Raw genomic sequence first — 24,154 nt, forward strand, 5'->3', positions numbered from 1 at the left:
GTTTTGGTGAGTGCTGTGAAGTGTGTAAACCTGGTGATTCACAGACCTGTACCCCTGGGGATAAAAATATATGTTTATCAAAAATAAAAAATTAAAAAAAAAAAAAAAAAGAACTTATCAAACTCAAAACCCAAAGAACAAATAATCCAATCAAGAAATGGGAAGAGGACATGAACAGACATTTCTGCAAAGAAGACATCCAGATGGCCAACAGACACATGAAAAAGTGCTCCACATCACTTGGTATCAGGGAAATAAAAATCAAAACCACGATAAGATACCACCTCACACCAGTCAGAATGCCTAATATTAGCAAGTCAGGAAACGACAGATGCTGGCAGGGATGTGGAGAAAGGGGAACCCTCCTATACTGTTCATGGGAAGGCAAACTGGTGCAGCCACTCTGGAAAACAGCATGGAGGTTCCTCAGAAAGTTGAAAATAGAGCTACCCTTTGACCCAGCAATCACACTACTGGATATTTACCCTAAAGATACAAATGTAGTGATCCAAAGGGGCATGTGCACCCAAATGTTTATAGCAGCAACGTCCACAATACCCAAACTATGGAAAGAACCTAGATGTCCATCGACAGATGAAGGGATAAAGAAGATGTGGTATATATACAATGGAATACTATGCAGCCATCAAAAGAAATGAAATCTTGCCATTTGTGATGACGTGGATGGAGCTAGAGGATATTATGCTGAGCAAAATAAGTCAATCAGTGAAAGACAATTATCATAGGATCTCCCTGATATGAAGAAGTTGAGAGGCAAAGTAAGGGGGTTTGGGGGGTAGGGAAGGAAAAAATATAAAGTGGGATTGGGAGGGAGACTAACCAAAAGAGACTCTTAATCTCACAAGACAAACTGAGGGTTGTGGGGGAGGGGGTAGGGAGAGGATGGTTGGGTTATGGACACTGGGGAAGGTAGGTGCTATATGGAGTGCTATGAGTGTGTAAACCTGGCGATTCACAGACATGTATCCCTGGGGCTAATAATACATTATATGCTAATAAAAAATAAAAAATTTTTTAAATGTTACATGACATTAATTGATTTTCAAATGTTTAAACCACCTGGGATTCATTTTTATTTGTTTCTAGACTCCATTTCTTAAAATATCGCTAAGGATTTTTGTGTCTACATTCATGACAGCTTTCTTGCAGTGTCTTTGGCTTTGATAATAGAGTACTAATGGCCTTATAAAATGAACTAGAAAGAGTTCCTTCCTCCTCGATTTTCTGGAAGAGTTTTCAAAAAATTAAAAATTATATTTTCTTTACTATTTGATAGAAACCACCAGTGAAGCCATCTGGACCTGGGCTTTTATTTGTGAAAAAATTTTTTTATTGTCAATTAAATATCTTTATTATATGACAGTTCAGATTTCTATCTCTTCTTGAGAGAGTTTTAGTAATTTGCATCTTTATATGAATTTGTCCATTTCACCTGATTATAGTTTGTTGGCATAAGTTTATAAAATACCTTATTATTCTTTTATTTTCTATAGATCAGTAATGGGGTCCCCTTCTCTTTTATTCCTAACCTTGTTAATTTCTTTCTTCTCACTTTTTTCCCCCATCAGTCCTGCTAAAGATTTGTCAATTTTGTTGATTTTTTTCAAAGAACCAGCTTTGGCTCCATTAATTTTCTCTATTTTTTTGCTTTCTACTTTTTGGCTTTCCGCAAAAATACAAAAATATTTAGTATTTCCTTTTCTCCTTGTTTGGGCTGAAGCTTGCTCTCCTTTTTCTGACTTCTTAAGATTTGAGAACTTTCTTTTGGGATATAGATGTTTAAAGCTATAAACTTTTCCCTAAGTACTGCTTTAGCTGCATTCCATAAATTTTGATATGTCATGTTGTTTTAATTCAGTTCAAAATATTTCCTAATTTTCCTTGTAATATCTTTTTTGACCCATGAGTTATTTATAAGCATGTTATTTAATTTCCAAATACGTGGGGACTTTCCAGATTTCTTATTGTTTATTTCTAATTTATTTTCATTGGGGTCAGAGAACACATTTTGCATGACTTTAATCCTTCTAAAAATTATTGAGAATTGTTTTGCATCCAAGCAGATGGTCTCTCCTGAGGAATGTCCCACAAATGCCTCTATGGAGGGATTACCGGGTGGAACGATTTAAATACCACCCACATCTCAGACTCAACTTCAGACTGGCACAATCTAAACAGACCCAACACAGCATAGCAAAGGCTTTGGAACTTAATTGAAACTGGAACCCACCCACAGAAGATGAGACAGGAGTTTCACTCTGAAATAAACTGGGTTGATAATCTGCTAAAATAAAAAACTCAAGATCATCTAGGCAATTCTAACTTTACTCAGAGAGTAATTAATACAAAATTCATCAGGATTTTGAGACTCATCCAAGTTGTTCTGGGCATTAGTAGTTCATTCCTTTATACTGCTGAGAAGTATCCAGTGTATACACTGCATTTTGATTGTTCTTTCAACTTTAAAAAATATATTTTATTTATTTATTTATTTTACTTTAGAGAGAGCAAGCATGCACACACACATGAGCAGGGGAAGGGGCAGAGGAAGAGAGAGAATTTCAAGCAGGCTCCCATTCAGCACTGAGCCCAACTTGGGGCTCAATTCCACAGCACTGAGACCATGTCCTGAGCTGAAATCAAAAGTCGGATGCTTAGATTGTTCTTTCAACTTTTGAGGAACATTTGGGTTGTTCAAGTTTGGGGTTATTGTGAATAAAACTGCTGTCAACATTTGTGTACAAGTCTTTGTCTGGATTTATCTTCATGTCACTTGCTTAAGCACATAGGATGGAATGACTGACAGATGGTCACTGAATGCTTCACTTGTTAAGAACCGGCTCCATTTCATCACATCTTCACCAACACTCAGCGTTATCAACAAATCTTCATAATTTTAACCATCCTAGCAAGCATAGATAGTGGCATTTCTTTTATTTTAATTTCCTTGATGACTGAAACTGAACATCTTTCATGTGCTTATTAGTCATTTAAAATCTTTTCTCTATAAGATGTCCAAAATTTTGCCTATTTTTAATTAAGTTGCTTGTCTTATTACTGAGTTGTAAGATTTCTTTTATATTTTAGATACAAGTTCTTGGAAATATCTGTGAATCTCTTCTCCCATTCTCCAGCTTGCCTTACCTCCTTTTGTTGTTTTATTAATGGTGTCTTTCAAAGAGCAAAAGTTTTTAATTTTGGCGAAGTGGAATATAGCGATTTTAATTGAAATTTAATATCTGTTTTTATTGCATTGTGGTGAAAAATATGTACTCTCTGTCATGTCAAGTTTTAGAAACATATTGAGTATTTCTTTATGGTCTACTGAGTTTCACAACTGTTCCAATGGAGTAGGAATTTAATGTGTCATATTTGAAGGGTAGAAAGTAGAAATATAAAAGTTTTACAAACCATTATTTAGACCTCCTATGTGTTTGGTTTTTGCCCTCTGATCTGTCAAAGATGAAGAAAAATTTATTAAAGCACTCCGGGACTATGTAGGTAAATTTCTCCAAGTATTCCTAATAGTTTTTTCATATTTAAGTATTCTTTCCTTTAGCATGAAAAATTAATCCATTTGTCCAGTATATTAACTTGTACTGATGGTGATTTATATGACGGTATTACATTCTTTTTTTTCTGAATACAAGTGATATATTTTCATCATTTTCTAATATAATTTTTGTATAAACTAGTCATGTCTTTTATAATTAGCATATGCATGGATTTTAGTCAACTAATCAGTATCTTTTTGCTAAAAGAATTAACCTATTAATATTTATTATTATACTTATATGCTCTGTCTTATTTTGGACATTTTGTTCTGTTTCTTCTTACCTTCCTTTGGCAGTATCTCAAGTTTTGCTTTATCTTCTCAAGATTTTTATGAGAATGTAACCCCTTTTAATTTTATTAATGCCTATGTTTCTACATTCCATGGCCAAGAGTTTAAGTATACTGCTCCTTTCACCCACTCCCTAACCACTTCTCCATCCTGATCTTTGTTAATGTATTCAAGAGATTTAGATTTAAATTGTTATTAAATTTATACTTTCTACTTTAAATACTTTCTTTTCTAAAAATCAATAAACATTAGCATTCTTTCTTATAATGGGATTTATAACAATTTGTTTAATTTGTTTCTACACTGTTGGATTCCATTGTTACCTATTCATCCTTAAATATGATGGTTTAAGGATGTGTGGGAAATCTTTTGCTTCATTTCTGGATCTGTTTATGAGTTCATACAATTTCTCTCCAGAAAAGAAACAAGCAGTATACATCATATGAGCTCTTAATAAGAATATGTTTTTCTGTTGAGTTTGCAAGTGAAAAACTGTTCGGTTTTTTATAAAATTGGGTCACAACCTTCCTCCTTCAAAACTCTGAAATATTACTCCATTATTTTTCTAATTTCTTTGCCAGTTTCATCCCACCTAGAAACTTGTGGGATTTTCATTTTTATTTTTGAGATTCAATTCTTTTTCCAGAATGTATCTAGGTTTCATTGCATTAATTTTACTTAAGATGTGTGGCCTCTTTCATGTAGGTCATGTCTTCTTATAAAAATACTACTTTTCTGCTTTTTTTTCCCCCCTAAATTCTACCCTAGATTATCTTCAGAAGTACACTTTGATTCTGTGATTGCTGAATACAAATAAATGTCTTTTTCTTGTTCTACAGAATGTTCTCGCAGGTTCCCTGTTGTTTGTTTGTTTTATTCTCCCTCCTTACCCATGAATGCTGTGACCTGCTAATACTATGTCATCAGCCCCAAGTGGTGAATTCATTGAGCCAAAAGTAGCTGTCATGGTCTCAGCTTCTCACAGAAGTTGTACTGTCTTAGCATTTTCAAATGCCTCATTCTTAGCCCTCTTGAATCTATCTTTAAAACTTTTTACCAGAGGCCCCTTCCTTCCATATTTTCTGTATTCCTTAACTGTTAAGGGGATCAGAGAGTTTCCTATACAGCTCCGCTGCATATTTGGACCAAACATACATTCTAGGGCCTGGCCCCTGATGCTAGCAGGATGCTGAAAGATGCACAGCCATGCCCCAGGGGCTGGTCTCCACCTCCTGGCTCAAACACCCCATAGGAATCCAGCTTTTGCCCTAGGCAGTGGGTGGGAAAACTGAGGAATGGGATCTCAGAAACGCCCCTCTCAAAATCCAAATTTAAACAACTCAATAGGAGTGGAAATCTGAATCAAGAAAATGACAAGAAAGCACAGTTCCAAACTAGAAACCATACAGGGACCCACCATAAAACCTTCCACACGGATGTTACTACCACCCGGTGCGTGCTTGGGGTTCCTGAGGAAGATAACTTTGGCTGAAAATGAGATCGCAGACAAGACTGCAACATTTTTTAGAATCAAGAAAACTCGAAAATAAACCGAACACCCTTGAATAGAGAAGCTGATAAATAAAATGTGGTATATTCATACGATAAAATATGTTCAGTGTGAAAAGGACTGCACTAAATCAACGTGGATAGGGCATGGATATATAAAATTAAAGAGCAACAGCCCTGCACCAAGTGGAAAATAAACTCCAAGCAGTCAGTTGGAAAAAAAAATTAAATATAAAAGAGCCAATAAGGCATACATAAATCTGCAGTTCTCACCTAACTTTTAAAAAATAGATGCACAAAAATTATATATGCATGTAATATCTACATATGGAGAGAGCATATGCATGTAAGATACATGAAATTATATATACATACAAACCTATAAAAGAGACTGAAATAATACACACTAAATTAATGACAGTGGTTTTCTCCCAAGTGGAGAGAGAGTAATGTGATTAGATATGAGTAACAAAGCAAACTAAATTTCATCTGTAATGTTTTAGTTTAAATAAACAGAGTGTTGACAATTGTTGAGTCTTCATGATGGGCACCTAGGTATTTGTTTCCTCTCTCCAAATTTTTTATTTTTCTCTCAAAACTCAAAAGCAGGGGTGCCTGGGTAGCTCAATGGGCTAAATCCTTTGTCTTCAGCTCAGGTCGTGATCTCAGGGTCCTGGGTTTGAGCCCCACATCAGGCTCTGTGCTCAGCAGGGAGCCTGCTTCCCCCCCCCCCCCCCCACCTGCCTCCCTGCCTACCTGTGATCTCTGTCTGCCAAATAAATAAATAAATAAAATCTTTAAAAAAAAAATATACTCAAAAGCATACCCCTTGACTTGTACAAGAACCAGAGACGGTCTCTGTTCTCCTGAAATGCCAGCTGCAAACACGTTGCTGTTGCTGATCAATAAAACACTATTTATGGAACATAAACAAGCACAGACATGGGTAACCTGAGCCCTTGCTCTACGAAATGGCTCATGGAAATTTATTGATAGGCTGGCTGATCCACACTCCTAAAGCAAGAGTCACTCTTGCCATTACTACATTTGTAGCTAGGACTTTAAAATGATGATGCTGGCATTGCTTGGAGGTGAATCAAGGAATCCTGAAGGAGGCGGGAGGACCCGTCTCCTTGACTGCGCCGCTCCCGCTGCGTGTCTACCCTCTTCCCTCCACACACCGCCACCGAGCAGTTGCTGATCAGCGCCCACTTAGTGGCCCAGGGGAGCCCAGAGCAGGTCTGCCAGCGCTGCTGACTGTGGCCTCCTCCCTTGGCACACTCTGTGGGGAGCAGGACACTCGGGGTGCTGGCTGAGCCCTCTCCACCAGGCACTCCAGCTCGGCTGCCAGGGTCCACCACGAGCTCCTGGGGAGATGGGCGGCCTCCTCTGCCCGGGCTAATTTCCCTTTTTCATTCTGAATCTCTGACCCAATTGTATGGTTAATTTTGATACAACTTTTGTAAAGAGTAAATATGTTTCTGTCACAGAAAGATTAGAATGTACCTTCCCACGGAGAGTGACTTTGCAAAGGGATGACCTAGCGGCCTCCTCACCTGCTCTTTCATTTCGGCGTAGACTTTCTCGGAGTTCAGTTCCACCTGCCTCTTAAACTCCTCCAGAGCGGCGTCTGCCTGCTGGGCCTGCAGCCTCTGAACTTCAGTCACCCGTGTCAGCTGTTCCTCTTTTTCCCTGGAAAAGTCCAGAGAAGCTTCACAGTTGAAATGAAAAATAAAAGGACGAGGCTTGAATGAAAGAGCAAGATTTAACCCTCTCTAAAATAACATTCAGATTTCAATTTTTTGATCCAAATTACATAAAACTTCCCTTTAAAAAGCTGACCATAAAATACTTGGCCTGCAGAAAAAGAGGTAAAGTGTTCTGATGACTACTTTCAAAGACTTCTTTCAAATGACTTTCAATGATTTCCCTGAAAATAAAGCAGTTAAACCCATTTATCTCCATCAGCTGATGAATGGATAAATAAGACAATATAGTACAGTTGTACAATGGAGTATTATTCAGCCTTCAAAAACACTGAAGTTGTGACACACGCTCCAGCATGGGGAGCCTCAAACACACCATGCTAAGCGAAAGAAGCCAGATACAAGAGGCAACATACTCTATGATTCCATTTATGTGAAATGCCGAGAATAGATAAATGCTTAGAGATGGGAAGTAGATGGGGGGTAGCAAGGGGCGGGGGGGGGGGGGCATCGGGGGGATGGGAAGTGATTGCTAATGCGTATAGAGTGACCTTTCCAGTGATGAAAATGTTCTGGAATTACATAGTGGGGATGGCTGCACATCTTTGTGAATATACTAAAATCTGCTGAAATGTGTATTTTTAGAAAAGGATAAATTTTACAGCATGTAAATTATATCTCAATTAAAACAAAACAAAACAACATACCATTAGAAATGTGTCTAATAGACATGTCTAGCAGCAGTTGACCTGCAGGGTGACAGAGGCAACAGAGCAGACTGATGGCCTACGACTGTTCCACTGCCTTCTAGTAAACTTGCCTACTGATACACGTCTCATTTCTTTACATCTTGAACTCAAGTTATATGGTCAAAAGGGTTCAACAGAAGAGAAATCTTTATGTACTGATAGAAGGAAAAAATACAGGCTTGATGTTACAAATGCATGGAAGTTAACCATGGCTAATACTGAGTTCTGCCTACATGCTGGGCAGTGTGCAAAATAATTTTATCCATCTTCTCTCCTTTACTCTCACAGCAAACTTACATAGGGTATTATTATGCCCCAGTTTTACAGAGCAGGGAACTGGAGCTTAGAGAGTGGTTCCTAGGCAATACATTTAGTAGTAAATTTAATCAGGCCTAGTCCTAGCAGTCTGATCCTAGAGCTCATGCTGTTGGCTATTAGGCTCTGCTGCTTTCCTGATTTTCCAGATGCCATACTCTATGGTCTGAATGTGACCCCCTGAAGTGAGATTAGTGCTCTTCTAAAAGAGGTTCCAGGATGCCTGGGTGGCTCAGTGGGTTAAAGCCTCTGCCTTTGGCTCAGGTCATGATCCCAGTATCCTGGGATCGAGCTCCACATCAGGCTCTCTGCTCAGCAGGGAGCCTGCTTCCCCCTCTCTCTCTCTGCCTGCCTCTCTGCCTACTTGTGATCTCTGTCAAAAAAAAAAAAAAATCTTTAAAAATTTTAAAATAAAATAAAAGGGGTTCCAGAGAGTTTCCATGCCCCACCCACCATGTGAGGACACAGTGAGAAGTCACCGGCTATGAACCAAGAAGAAGGTCTTCATCAGAACACAACCATGCTGATGCCTTGATCCTGGACTTCGTACCCTCCAGAACTATGAGAAATGAAGTTCTGTTGCTTATGAACTACCCAGTCAGTGGTATTTTTTTACAGCATTGAGAACTGACACATCATAGGTAAGAGTAACTTGGCTTACCTTCCCTAAAGGCAAAAGTTTACACACATAGAAAACATTATCTGATGAACTATCATACCAAAGAATGCTGGAAGATGGGGTGATTTAATGCACACAAATAGAATTTTAGAGAAACATCATGATGGGGAGTTGGCGGGGGGTGGTGGTGATGGTGGTGGATATTTCCCAAATAATGATGCTACTGTCTTAAGAGGTAGGCAAAAAGTAATTTGAGTTTTTTGGAATTACTCATATTTGAGTTTAAAAACCCCTCTAAGACACTTAACAATTTCTAAGCTTTCTAATAAGAATACATATGTCATATGAAATACCATAATACCAAACTTTCTCCAAAACACAGAACTTTCTCTAAGATTGAATGCAAAAATAAGAAAGAGTGTCCCCTAGTTTCCTCTTCAGCAGGTTTCTCCTGGCTCTTGGTAAAGGAATGGGGCAATGAGCATTTAGAGTTTCCCCCCTTTGGGTTGGATCTGGAAGCAAGCAGCTCTCTGCGTACTCCACAGTATGAACTTACTCCAAATCCACCTTCCCTTTATTTTTCATGATAAACCATTTGTGTCAACATCTTTGTACCCACCACAGATCCTTCTATTTGAAGATGACCCAATCAATACATCCCTGCGCTAAACAAAGCAGCTCTTCTGTGGAAACCCTGTTCTACACGTCTGTTTCATGGGCAGGGCCACCATTTTAATGAGCTAAGGGTTCTACACTCCATCCCAAAGTTGGGGGGGGGCCCCTCCAGGAAAGGGAAGCCATTCTAGATGGTGCTGCAACGCTAGATTCAGCTCCTGTTACTGCCTTTTACAGCAATGTGGTGCAGGCTTCTGGAACTTTTTTTAAAAGCTTTTCTTTAAGGGGCGCCTGGGTGGTTCAGGTCGTGATCCCAGGATCCTGGCATCGAGCCCTGCATCAGACTCTCTTCTCAGCAGAGCGTCTTCCTCCTCTCTCTCTGCCTGCCTCTCTGCCTACTTTGTGATCTCTGTCTGTCAAATAAATAAAATGTTAAAAAAACAAAACAAAAAAAAAAAAAAACCTTTTCTTTAAGTGGTTTCCTTCAGTTGCCTATTCAACAGGAACCTGAATACCTTGCTGCTCATTTTTCTTCCACGTTGCTAAAATAAGATGTTTTTAATGTTAAGCGGTTGCCGAATTCTAAGGCCTTAATGTTTCGTTTCTTTGTCATATGATGTTAATATTAGCTAGTAGACAACAGTGATTAGTAACTGGATGTTACGCTGAAGACCGATTCAAGAGACATCACCACACAAACGACTGAGCGCTTTGATGGCAACAGGGAATTCGAATTTGGCCCAGACCATTTTCATTCTTCTATCACTCTGCCCAAGGAGGAGGAAGGCTTGACTAGGGTTTCCCAGATACAAACACTGAATGTTTTGTTTAAATATTCAAATACTTATTAAAAATAAATATTTGAATACTAAAACAAATGAGAACAGCATAGAGTCATGTGTGGGATACTGGGTACCATGTCCTAGACCTAGGTTGACAAATTCGATGGGTATTTGCTGTAAACATTTTCTTACAAATGTTTAACGGACATTTGTGCGAAAGACCCAGATGACGGTATGGCGCTGCCGAGAACTCTCTGTGGAAAGGATTCTGAGACCAGGCTTGGAGGAAAGGGCTACTGTGGTTGGTGAATAATGTCCCCTTGTAGGGGATTAGGGTTAGGCGCCATGAGGGCTCCTGCCATGCTACCCAGGGACCACAGTGACCACTTCTTCCTCTGTTACTCCTTCATTTTTGCAGGCCTCCTGAAAGCACTTGAAAGGACTATTTCCTATCAGGAATACAATTTTTCGAAGGTTTACTTTGCTTGGTCAGTCTGTCTATAAACAGAAAAGAAAAGTACATTCGACACTATCTGAAAACTTTAAAAATGTAATCATATAATTTAAAAATTATGTACCATTGCTTAGGCAAAAGAAAATTTGGCCAACACATTTTATAAGACATATGACCCAGTGGCTGAGATATCCACTCTGTTTTATGAATGCTAAAAGTCAGCTGTTTTTCTTTTCTTTTTTTTTTTTTTTTGCCCTAGTAGTCACCTGAGCTATATAGTTAATATAAACACTTTCAATTTAATAGGGAAAATATTTTCTCTGTGTCATTTCATTCCTACCTACCAAATTTAGTCATTGACTTTTTAACTAACTTATAGCCACATAAATCAGAGTCATAAACTTTACCTAAAATCAGGGATACATTATGACCATATTTAAGATATTGTTAAAACCTTGCGTAGGTAATGCACATTGCATTTTGTTGATAAGCTCTATCATGACTTACAAATAGAAAACATTGTTGCATATTAAACAGCAAGCATGGGGAGTTGAGGAAATCTCCCAGGTGGTTCCAGTCCTACCATACCTGCTAGTAGTAAAGCTAAATTTCAAAAAAGGTCTCACTCAATGTTAATCACTGTTCGGTCCAGTTCAACATGACAAACACATTGAGCTCCACTGATATTTAGGAAGCTTCTCTCTTAATATAAATAAAATATGTGTTAATTTAAATAAAGGGATGATATTCATCTTAATGAGGGATCCATCTTAATTTCTATCAAAGTAATGAAGTAGAAGTGAAAACGTTCAGCATCTGAAAAAGAGAAAGGTCTGCTGCTAAGAACAGAATTCCTTGTACCATGATTCCAGAGTACACCCTCTAAGAAGCAAAAAAAAAAAGACTTTGAAGATTGTTTCTTCCAGTGCAACTAGTTGTGGGGCCAAGTATAACTGCATCATTCAAATTCCTTAAAGCAGGGCCTCCATGAAGATAAAAAGGTGGGAAGAAAATTTGCTTTTCAGTTCTGATTTATTTATAAAATGCAGTAAATTTTCCTCGTCTGAGAACATAAAGCATAAAGAAGAAAGAAGCTGCATTCTTATACAACCACAAGCCAGCTCAGATTAAAGGATGTTCTGAAGTACATGATTATTCCAAAAAGGCAATAAAATGTAGGAGACTAATAGACTACAATTTAGTATTTCTTGAGCTTTACAAGCTAACATTTGTATGTACAGGCCAACCTTAATTTGAAAATCTTCCCTTTGCACATTTCTGTACCAGCACTTTTGATAATAATGGCAGTGATCCAAAATCTATTTATAAGGCTTCATATTACAAGATACTTCATTTGCTGCCAGTGTGGCATCTCCACTGGAAACTCCAAGAAAAACAAAACAAAACAAAAAAACTTCAAACGTGTCTAAAAAACAGCTAGAGAGGTCTCCATTCTCTTTCCAGCTGGGCTGGAAAACAAGACTTGGGAGCAGCTCTATCATCTATGTTCATGGCTGCTCATTGGTACTCAAGGCGATAAGACTGAGTTAGTCAAAAACATAAAATTGACTTAAAGGGCACTAATAATAAAAAAAAATAAGAAAAAAGGGCACTAATAATAATACCTTTCACTATGCATGATAAATGAAGGAACTTTTTTGGCCTCTTCTTCACATGACTACTAAGACTAGGGGTCTCTGCTAAATTCTCTCTTTTTTTTAATTTAATTTTTTAAAAATTTCTTTTCAATGTTCCAGAATTAATTGTCACTGCTAAATTCTTATTAAAAAATGATAAACACTGTGAACAATGAAACTTTTGATACTTCAAGAGTCAGAAAGAAATGTTGAGTAAAATGGAAAGTAGTATTCCTCTCCATATTGGAAAGATGACAATACTCCTCAATTGATCTACAGACTCAACACAATCCCAGTCAAAATCCCAGGTGGGATTTTGCAGAAATTGACAAGTGAGCCCTGAAATTCAGATGGAAATGCAAGGTACACAGAATTGGCAAAACAATCTCAGAAGAACAAAGTTGGAGAACTCTCATTTCCTGATTTCAAAACTTATTACAAAGCTAGATTAATCAAAACAGCATGCTACTGGCATAAGAAAGGACATATAAATCAATGGAATAGAATTAAGATTCCAGAAATAAACCCTTACATTGATGATCAGTGAATTTTCGGCAAGGGAGCCAAGACAATTTGATGGAGAAAGAACAGTCTGTACAACAAATGGTGCTGGTACAACCGGATGTCCATTTATCAAAAACAATAAAGCTGGATTCCTTCTTTACACAATTCACACAAAGTAACTCAATATAAACCACAGACTTAAATTTAAGAGCTAAAAATGCAAAGCTCTTAGAAGAAAACAGGAGTAAATTTGGGTGACATTGAGCTAAGCCAAGCCTTCTTAATATAACACCAGAAGTATAAACAAAAAAGTAAAATATAGATAAACAGCTTCAGCAAATTTAAAACTCTTGTGCTCCTAGGGATATCATCAAAAATGAAAAAGAAAATCCACAGAAGAGGAGAAAGTACTTGCCAGTCATATATGTGAAAAGAGACCTATATCAAGAATACATAAACAACACTTACCAATCAATAGTAAAAAAAAAAATACAGAACACAATTTAAAAAAAGGTGAAGAATCTGGATAGATGTTTCTCCAAAGAAGATACACAGTTGGCCATACGCAAATGAAAGGTCACTCAATAACAGTAGTGATTCAAAAATTGCAATTCAAAACCACAATGAGATATCATTATACAACCTCTCATATGGCTGTAATCAAAAGACAGACAGGAACAAGTGTTTGTTTTGTTTTGTTCTGTTTTGCATTTACCTTGTGTGTACTTTTTTTAAGCTTCTTGAATCCAAATAATTATCCCTTTCACAAAACTGGAAGATTCTGGCTATTATTTATTAAAATATTTTGCCTCTATTATTCTCTTCCCTCTGCTTCTGTGACTCAACTATGATTTATACATTGTGATTGTCCTACAAGTTCCTGCAGCTCATTTTTTAGTATATTTTTCTCTTTGTCTTCAAATTGGCTGATTTCTATTGATTTATCTTCATGTTCATTGAGTCTTCTTATTCTTCACCCTGTTGTTATAATCAGCCCACACTTTAAATCTCAAATGTTGTATTTTTTCAGTTTTTCTGTTGAGATTTCCTGATTTCTCACTTGTTATTACCAATTTTTCTTTATATCTTTGAGCCAACTCTAATAGCTACTTAAAATTTTTTATCTACTAAACCTAGCATCTAATTCATCCTGAAGTGGTCTCTGCTGATTATTTTCTTAAGAATAAATAGGTTACCTATTTCTTATGTCGAGTAATTTTGGCTTGTATCTTTATGAATGAGACATTAGAGAGTGTGGATTCTGTTATTTTCCTCCAAATAATATTAAGAGTATTCATAGTATTAATATAATTAATTTCAATTGTTTGTTTTCAGCATGCAGGTAACTTGGCTGAACTCAAACTATAAATTCTTGACATCATTATAGTTTTGTAACTATATTTTTAAATATATTTTGGACATATTTATGAACCAATAAATGTAGCTTACCTACCAAAAAAAAAACCAAAAACGCGAAAACAGAAACAAAAACAAAACCTATAAATTCTGTCTCCTCTGCAGGTGACAAAAGTTCATATATAAATTCTGCTCTTTTAATCTTACCTGGGCTGCTTAGAATCCTCTCCAACTATGCATGTTTCAGAATCAGTAAGAAACATGGACCGAGATTATACAAAGAATTTGGGCTTCCCATCTCACTTGTTCACTTATTTCCTGGGTATTTCACCATCTTAATTTACCAGTGGTCGCCTCATTCGTTCATCCGGTTCTTTAAGCACTAAATTCACAGGTATATACCTAAATTCTAACTGTACCATATGGCACCAACTGCGGAGGAATAAATAATATAAAAGTGGGAAATTCACTTTTCCTTCTTACAAGTATGTATTCCCAAACACTCTTTCTTTGTGTTTATTCATTCTCCTGGGCCATCAGGTAGCTCTATTTTATATTTTGCACGGAGCTTCCACTTGTGGGAGGATTAGTCTGATAGGAGCTTACTTGGCCATAGTATAAACTGGAACCCTCCCCACTTCTTTGTTGTTTTGACTGGCAGATTACTATTCATTCTTTAGGGGGTTCAAATCCCAACTCTTTGGATAGACTTGCTAGCTACTTCTTTTGTCCTGTCCACACTTTCTATATACTGCTACTATAGCATTTTTTTTCTGGGAGGGTCATGGTTTTATTGCTGGGTTTCAGGCAAGGGGGTCAAGTCCACCCAGTCTCCTTCAGCTTGACCACCAGGGCGTCTGTAGTCTCTACCTTGATGCCAGCTGTATGCAGGGGTGGGTCCTCCACACTAACCATGGAGAGATTGGAGGTCAGGTCCACACTCAGGTCTCCTGGTTTGATGCCCTCAATCTTCTTGGCTTTCATGAGATTGGGCAACATGGCATAGTGGGTTTCGTTGCACTGCAGGGTGGCAGTCACCGTGGCAGGCAGCTTCAGGCACAGGGTCTCCAGGCCCCCAACAATCTCCCACTCCACTTCCACTTGGTCTCTTCCAGTGTCACCTGGGAGGTGAATGGACCCTGTGGCCAGTCTAGAAATCCAGCTGTCATCTACCCAGTCTGGTTACAGTCACAGCATTTATATGTACCATTACAGTTGTTAATTTATGTATTTATCTGTTCTAGGATAATGAAATCTCTTTGAGGCTAGGGGAATGCAGGATGTGGGGACACAACCATGTCTTCCTCATATTTATAAACCATATGTTGAACATACTACATGTATAGAGTAATTCAATATTTGATTCATAAATTCATATTATATCATCTAGATAGACCCAGAGCTAAACCATGGAATGTCGCAAATTTCTCAACCTCAGCACTATTGACATTTCTGATCAGATTATTTCTTTATCATGGGGACCTGTTCTATGCATTGCAATATGGTTAGCAGCATCCCTGGCCTCTTCTCACTAGATCCCAGTGACAATGTCCTATCCCCAACTCTGACAATCCCCAAATGTCTCCAGACATGCTAAATACGCCCTGGAGGGGGTAAAATCATGCCTGATTGAGAACAAGTAGGCCAGAAAGTATGGTTCTTTATCAAATTCCACAGAGTGAAAGAAGACTTAGGTATTTAGTTTCTGGGTGTTTGATTTTCAAGGGTTAGGATACTGGTAATGGGGAATAACCTAAAAGAGCAATTACCATCCAACTTCTTAAGAGAATTCAAAGCCATAAATGCTTATAAATTATTATAACGGCTCCACCACCAGGAATTGTTTGTTCCTACAGTATGTGCCTTGTAGGTGTTTTTGACCTGGAGAGAGAGAGAAGACGCAGATAATCCTAAACTGATGACGACAACAATGACGACGACGCTGGTGATGATGATGATGATGATACCATTCATGCTTGCACACCTCTTCACAGTTCTGAGATTCTCTATGTATTTTCCCAACTAGATATACATTTCTCTCTCCTTTTTTTTGAAGATTTTATTTATTTATTTGAAAGAGAGAAAGAGTTGGGGGAAGGGCAGAGGGAGAGAGATAAGCAGACTCACCACTGAGTGTGGAGCCTGATATGGGCCTCAATCCCAGGACCTGGGATCATGACCTGAGCTAAAGTCAGACCCTTAACCTACTGAACCACCCAAGTGCCCCTAGGTATATATTTCTAATGGAACATTTTACTTCATTTTAATTTTTTAAAGATTTTTTTGTTTGTTTGTCAGAGAGAGAGAGAGAGAGCACAAGCAGGGGGAGCAGCAGGCTCCCCATTGAGCAAGGAGCCTGATGCAGGACTCCATCCCAGGACCCTGGGATCATGACCTGAGCCAAAGGTGGATTGTTCAACTGACTGAGCTACCCAGACACTCTTCTGATGGAAAATTTTAAAGAGGAAGTAAAAACGAGTAAGGGACAAAACTGGAAACTATAATTAGTTGAGAGTATACTCTGCATGGCAATTGTACTTAACATACATAGATTATTCAGTGTCGAAGAAGGCATGTTCTGTAATTATCTAGTTGGACTAATGCCATGATTCATTCCTTTAGTTTATCAAATGACCTTTGGAAAGTGACAGAAGAGAGTGAATTCAGATATGAAAGGAAGAGAAGTAGATAAGTCTTAAAAAGGCAAACTCTGAAAGGCAAAATGAATGACATCCGAAAATATCAAGTGTAGGAAGAGATCATATATGAATAAGAGAATGGGGGTAGCTAAAAAATTGTTGCACAGAATAAGAGTGATTATTGAGATTATCAGCATTATGGACACAATGTAGGACAGAGAGAGCTAATTCAGTATTGAAGTCCACAGAACAATACATGAAAGTAGCCTGGTGTAGCAGTTTCCCTTGGCTATAACAAATCACTGCACACTAAGTAGTCTAAAACAATAGGAATTTATTCCCTCTTCATTCTGGAGGCCAAAAGTGTATAATCACGGAGTCAGCAGCACTGTACTTCCTCTGGAGGCTCTAGGGGAGAATCCATTTCCTGGCACTTGCAACTTCTGGAGATTGTTGGCATCCTGGGCTTACGAACACTGTATTTCTCTCTGATCCATCTTCACATCACCTTCTCCTCTACGTCCCTTCTCCAGTGTCTCTCTTATAAAGATGCTCATGGTTGGCTTTAGGACCCACCTGGACAATGTCCTCATCGCAAGATCTTTAACTCAGTTACTTCTGCAGAGATCCTTTTGTTAAATAAAAACATTCACTAGTTCTGAGGATTCGGACATGAACATATCTACGGGGGGTAGGGGGCTACCGATCAGCCTGCTACACATGGGTTGATAAGGTATAGTCTGCTTTCTGTTTTGGGACTCTGACATTTAGCTCTAGATCAAACTTCTGCTCATCTCTGGAACACAGAAGTCTTCACTTCAAATGCACTACACATCAAAGAGCCCATTTGAAGTAATGTCATCAAGATGGTGACATCAATCAGTCCCAACTTCAGTGCCTGTCACCAAAAGACCAACTAGCAACTATCCATAGACATGACACCATCCTGAAAATCCCAGACCCAAGGATATGAATGAAACACCCCCATGGGCCACAGAGACTGAGATGGGTCACATAAGAGAGGTAAGAGGAGTGGCTGCACTCTGCATCACCATCCACTCACCCCAGGCTAGCATTACACTGCACCAACAGAGCCACCCTGCTTTCTCCAGTAGAAAAAGGAGAGTCTAAGGTAGACATCCGGTTCCCCCAGTACTGCAGGACACTTCCCAGAAATTCCACTACAGTAAACAAAACAGTATGGTACTGCTATTTAAAAAAAACAAAAACAACACCAATAGAACAAATTGAAAGCCCAGAAACAAATCCGCACATAAGTAGTCAGCTAATATTTGACAAAAAAGCCAAGACTATTCAATGGGGAAGTGACAGTTTCTTCAATATGGTGTTGGGAAAAATGGATATTCATATGCAAAAGAACAAAACTGGGCCTCTATTTCACACTCACAAAAATTAACTCAAAAGGATTCAAGACTTAATTGTTAGGCCTGAATCTATAAAACTCCTAGAAGAAAACAGGATAAAAGCTCCTTGGGGTGTCTGGGTGGCTTAGTGGGTTAAAGCCTCTGCCTTCCGGCTCAGGTCATGGTCCCAGGGTCCTGGGATGGAGCCCCGCATCAGGCTCTCTGCTCAGCAGGGAGCCTGCTTCCCTCCTCTCCCTGCCTGCCTCTCTGCTTACTTGTGATCTTTGAATGCCAAATAAATAAATAAAATCTTTAAAAAAAAAAAAAAAGCTCCTTGACATTGGTTTTAGCAATGACTTCATGAATATGACACCAAAAGCATAAGCAACAAAAACAAAAATAAACAAATGAGACTACATCTTCTGTACAGGAAAAAAAAAAAAAAAACAAGAAAATGAAAAGGCAGCCAAAAAATAAGAGAAAATATTTCAAAACCCATGTCTGTTATGGGTTAATGTCCAAAGTATACATATAAAGAAGTCAATATAACTCAAGAGGAAAAAAAAAAAAAGCCCAAACAATCCTATCAAAAATGGGCAGAAGAACAGAATAGACAATTTTCCAAAGAAGATATTCAAATAGCCAACAGATAAATGAAAAAGTGCTCAACATCACCCCCCCTCAGGGAAATGAAAATGAAAACCACAATGAGATATTGTTTTGAACCTGTTAGAATGGCCATAATAAAAAAGACAAGAGATAACAAGTATTGGCTAAGATGTAGTGGAAAGAGAACCCTTGAGCCCTGTGCATAGGAATGTAAATTGGTACAGCCACCATGGAAGAGTATGGAAGTACCTTAAGAGATTAAAAACAGGAGACAATAGGCCTGAAATGTAATCACAAGGTCCTTATAAGACCAAGGTCAAAGGAGAGACAAGGCAGTATGAGAGAAGCAGCGGCAAAGAAAAGACAATGTGATTCAGGCTCCCAAACCAAGGAAGGAAGACAGGCTCCAGAAGACGGAAAAGGCAAGGAACAGATTCTTCCCTAAAATCTCCTAGCAAAAACCAGTCCTAACAAACGTTGATCTCAGCCCTAAGTTTTATTCTGGACTTCTAATCTTCCAAACTGTAAAATAATACATTGAATTATCTTAAGATACTATGTTTGTGGTACAGCAGTAAAAGGAAACAATAACACCTAATAAAACTAGTATATATTCAAACCTTAGAACACATCAAGGGATCTCTGAGGTATTATTTATATATATAATTATATATATTATTTATATATATAATTATATATATGTTTATATGTATATATATATAAAATATTTATAACTACCTTAATAATGCTGTGAACAAAAAAATAAGTAGGGAATTCAACAAATTTAAAAGTTAAATAAGGCAAAAAAAAAAAAATCCATAGGTTAAATTTGCTATAGTCTTTGAATATTTAAAGTTTTCATCTTTGCTCTGTTATTTAACTCCTCCTGGGTAATGTCACCAGGTTAAAAAAAAACAAAAAAAACAACCACTAAAAAGTCAAATTATTTCTTCGCAAAGAGCGTATTTACATTGAATAGTGGCAAACCTGAATGAGATAGGACCCAGGGTAAAACTGTCCAAAGACTGTCCAGTTTGTTTTGATTTTCCCCTTAACCAAGTTGCATCTGCCCAAACATGCAAATTCTCAGTGTGGTTAAGTGCAGGGAATCAGTATGCTTAGGAACTAAAATTTCTGGAGATCAGTGAATGACTGCTAAGGCTTGCAAAAGGAAGAAGTGACCAAGGAAAGTTTTGTTTTTCAAAAGTAAATTCCTAAGACTAGAAGCTGGCATAGAAAAGAAGTGTACAATGGATAATGAGGAACGAGGTGCTGTTGAAAACTCCAGGGCACCCCAGGGATTATGAAAGACCCAAGAAGAATGCCAATGCACAGCTAAAGTGAGTTTGTATGGAGAAGTTTTAAGGCCCTACAAGGAAACGATGCTGCCAAGCATTTCTGTACTCCTCATATTAAAGACATGTATCACAATTTTGAAACCCAGTTTGGGTGTCCAATTCAAAACACACAAGGACAGGGGCACCTTGATGGCCTAGTCAGTAGATAGAGGATGTGACTCTTGATTTCAGGGTTGTGAGTTTGAGCCCTATGTTGGGTGTAGAGATCACAATAAAATAAAATAAAATCTGAAAAAATATATGAGCCAAGAAAACACAAGGATAGTGCTCACTTTGACAGTGGATATACTAGAACTGGAACAATACAGAGAAGATTAGCATGACCCCTGCATAAGGATGATACACAAAATACACAAGGACAAAGTGCTTTCCTGAATCACAGAGTAGGCTGTGTAGAAGATAATCATATAATCACTGAAGCCTAAAAACAAATAAAATATATTTCTAAGGATAACAAATTGATGTTTAAAATGTCCATAGCAAAGTTGAGAAGATTGTTTTACATTCTTCTTCCTCCTAAAAGAACATAGTATTTTGAGTTTACAACAGAGTCATCCAACCTCTTATTAAGTCATTCATCAAAAATTGGTTAAGACATATGACATGTTAATCACTAACTTTCACTAAGGAACAAGCTATGTGACAAACCAAGATGCCACCAGGTAAAGGAAAAAATATATATAAGTTCCAAATATTGTAACAGAGGTTTAAACACAGGGTCTTGAAAAACAGAAGGTGAGGGTTCAGAGAAATTTCATTCCATCCACTCAATGAAGAAGATGGATCTATAGGAAAGAGATCTCTGCTGTAGGAATCTCCATCATATTATAGTGAATCAGAACAACCTTCTTAGAAGGCCCTCAGAGGCAAATGGGCTTATGTACAGCAACAATAAACGGAGAAGAAAAAAAGCCAGCAGTTCCCACCATCAATTTGGCTCAAATAGGGCAGCATTGATAGAATCAAGGGCAAACACACAATAAGACTCAATGAAACTATAATGTTCCAGTGCTAAACCAGCTAAAGACTCTTCTCTTGATACCAAGGGAAACACTCCAAAAGGGCATGGTACAATATGAAGAAATGCAATGAACTCTCTTCTGACAAGGACCTTGTATTGTCAATGACTTAGGCTTTCCCAGCAGGCTGTGCCCCCAGAGCCAGACTCCAATCTTGAAGAACCATTATTGGTTTTGAAGCATTTAACCTATGAAGAAGAATGAAGAATCTCCTTCAGCTATCCAAAAATCCCCTGAAAACATAAGGATTTCAGCTAGAAGATACATAAATTCATGATCATGACTCAAAAGAACTAATCCTGGCATCAACCTCCTACGCTACATTTTCAGCAAGGTGGCTGTGTTCTAGGAGCTGAGGCAAGGGTCCTGGCAGCAAATTTTGAGACTTACTCAGTCAGATACCTGCAAAAGACCTAGAAGAAGTATAAAAATGGATCAAATCTTGGAGAAACTATAGTCTGATTATGGGGGAAAACACAAGAAAAAAAATCAAGTTGTACTGTAATATTATATATAATATATACTCTAAGTGCCATGGGACCATTGCAAATGGAAAGAGTCAGTGAGAATCTGTATAAGAAACCAGCCCAGATGATTCACCTCCCCTTCCAATTTACCCCAACCCCCTTCTCCTCTCTAACTCCCCATGTCATCCATGCTATTTGTTATGCTCCACAAATAAGTGAAACCATATGATAATTGACTCTCTCTGCTTGACTTATTTCACTCAGCATAATCTCTTCGAGTCCCATCCATGTTGTTACAAAAGTTGGGGTATTCATGCTTTCTGATGGAGGCATAATACTCCATAGTGTATATGGACCACATCTTCCTTATCCATTCGTCCGTTGAAGGGCATCTTGGTTCTTTCCATAGCCATTGCTGCTATAAACATTGGGGTACAGATGGCCCTTCTTTTCACAACATCTGTATCTTCGGGGTAAATAAGAGACTATGGACTCTAAAAAACAATCTGAGGGGTTTGAAGTGGCGGGGGTGGGAGGTTGGGGTACCAGGTGGTGGGTATTATAGAGGGCACGGATTGCATGGAGCACAGGGCGTGGTGAGAAAATAATGAATACTGTTATGCTGAAAATAAATAAATTAATTAAAAAAAACAGCCCAGATGATCAGAAGATTTGTGTGTGAAGTATAAAATAATGTAGGTAAATGTGATGACATGTTTATACAGTTTAAAGTTTTCTGTATTAATTTTGTGCTAAACTAACTTCTCCCTATAATATAGGCCTATTAAAAAAATGAAAAGACCTCTATCCCAGCAAACAGAAGAGCAATTGAAATCTTCATGGTAAAATAAGAAAACCTTGAGAAAATGATTCTTAAACATAAATAGCTAGAGTGGATAGTGAAGAAAAATTCCTTTAAAACCTCAGACTTCAAAATAATCCCTAATCTAATGTTTTCTTTTATGTTCCTTATATTTAAGAAAGTACTGATTAAAAGTTCCATATATAAATTATTCATCATACATGCAAAGCTACATACATATCCACCAATACAGCTTACTTTACAGGCAGTCGTTTATCAGTAAATAATGAGAGGCACGTTCATCCTATAAAACGACAAAGCCTAAATACATTGAAATAGGTACAGGACCACTTCCTGTTACTCAGGAGAGGAAAAAAGGCAATGTGAAGTCATTCAAGCAGAATAATAAGTAAACCAAAGCCAGATCAAAGGAATACAGAAGAAAGGCTGAAACATGAAGCTGAAATATTTATTTCCTTCAAAACATCATCCATGCCTTGTCCCTGGGCAGTTCAACATTTCAAAGTAGGTAGAAAATATTCTCACTTACATTCATCACTATGCACAAGTAGATCAAATTTTAAATAGGAAAATTTTCTCTTTATTTACCAAACATAAATGTAATATTTATCATTGGGAGTTTTTTTGCTTATCAGAAATGATTTCTAAATTATGTGAAATAATTAAAAAGTCATAATAGATACTTTTCAGTACTTCCAATGGATGAAGCTGCTACAAACGATAACATTCATGGTGTAAGCATAATTTTTAATGTCTTCACAAATGATGAAACAGAGGGAACATTTACTGAATGTTCACTATGCTCATTGGTTTGGGGTAGTTCGTGAACTATTTCATTTCATTTTTAAACCGATAAGAAAGTTATCACTTACTTTTTTCCACCAGTGAAAATAAGGAAGTTTAGAAGAGTTAAGTGATTTGCCCAAGTATTTACAGAATCAATGGCAGAATGAGAAATTAAAGCAGCCCAAAGTCCAAAGTCATTCTACTACACCATGCTACTTCTTTAAACCTGTATGTGTGTGTGTGTGTGTGTATATATACACACACATGCGTATATATAATATACATAACTAAATCACTGATGTTAATTGGTTGAACTTACAAGTAGGTGCTTACTTATTATAATTTATCCTCACATAACATATTTGCATATCAAACCACTTTCAGAACATTTGAAAGCTAAAATATTTATCAAGTATTTACTTAACACCTATTGTATGCCAGAATCTGTGTTTGGTGTTGAAAATACAAAAATGATCAACACACTGTCCCTGCATTCAATATAGAAAAGACGACAAACTATACCACTTTCAGTATGATAAAAGCTACACAATAATATGAACATAATAATATGAACAAATAAGAACTGGAGAAATTCATTATGCCTAGGGTAAAACAGAAAAGCTTCATAAAGGGCAGGTCATTTGGTAGGATCGTCACAAAGAATGTTGAAGAGGTGTAACATATACATATATATGTTTTCTAACTGTGTATTAAAATGGGTATGTATTTGTTAAATACATATTTTTATTTGATATTTGTAAAATACCTTTTATTTTCCTCCTTGCCATCATACTTTCCATGAGAAGAGCAAATCTCCATCAGAAGATTCTTATTTATTTCAAGGGAAAGATGAACATGATAGAGGTAATTTCTAAATATAAGGTTTTGTTTCAGATATAATAAAATATGCAACCATTTTTGCTGATTATAAAAAGCACACACTCTTATCAAAAAGTGTATAAAAAAGTGTATTAGCTG

At 37.4% G+C, this 24,154-nt stretch overlaps 1 protein-coding gene and 1 non-coding gene across 8 annotated transcripts in view; one reads left to right on the forward strand and one right to left on the reverse strand.

Moving 5' to 3' along the window:
* The window catches only part of CEP112 (centrosomal protein 112), a 461,470-nt gene that overhangs the window by 290,931 nt on the left and 146,385 nt on the right, over nucleotides 1-24,154 (reverse strand). For all 7 annotated transcript variants that reach the window (XR_009400487.1, XM_059380609.1, XM_059380606.1 and 4 more), the window contains one exon: nucleotides 6,931-7,066. Coding sequence is in view for 6 of the 7 variants with exons in the window: in XM_059380609.1 (XP_059236592.1) it covers nucleotides 6,931-7,066 (136 nt within the window). In the remaining variant the exon portion in view is untranslated. The remainder of the gene's footprint in view (nucleotides 1-6,930; nucleotides 7,067-24,154) is intronic.
* LOC132004674 (U6 spliceosomal RNA) lies at nucleotides 20,350-20,452 on the forward strand. Its single transcript, XR_009400618.1, has one exon. It is a non-coding gene; the product is annotated as a U6 spliceosomal RNA (small nuclear RNA).

Source organism: Mustela nigripes, chromosome 16, assembly GCF_022355385.1.
Source record: "Mustela nigripes isolate SB6536 chromosome 16, MUSNIG.SB6536, whole genome shotgun sequence".
NCBI classification, from domain to species: domain Eukaryota; kingdom Metazoa; phylum Chordata; class Mammalia; order Carnivora; family Mustelidae; genus Mustela; species Mustela nigripes.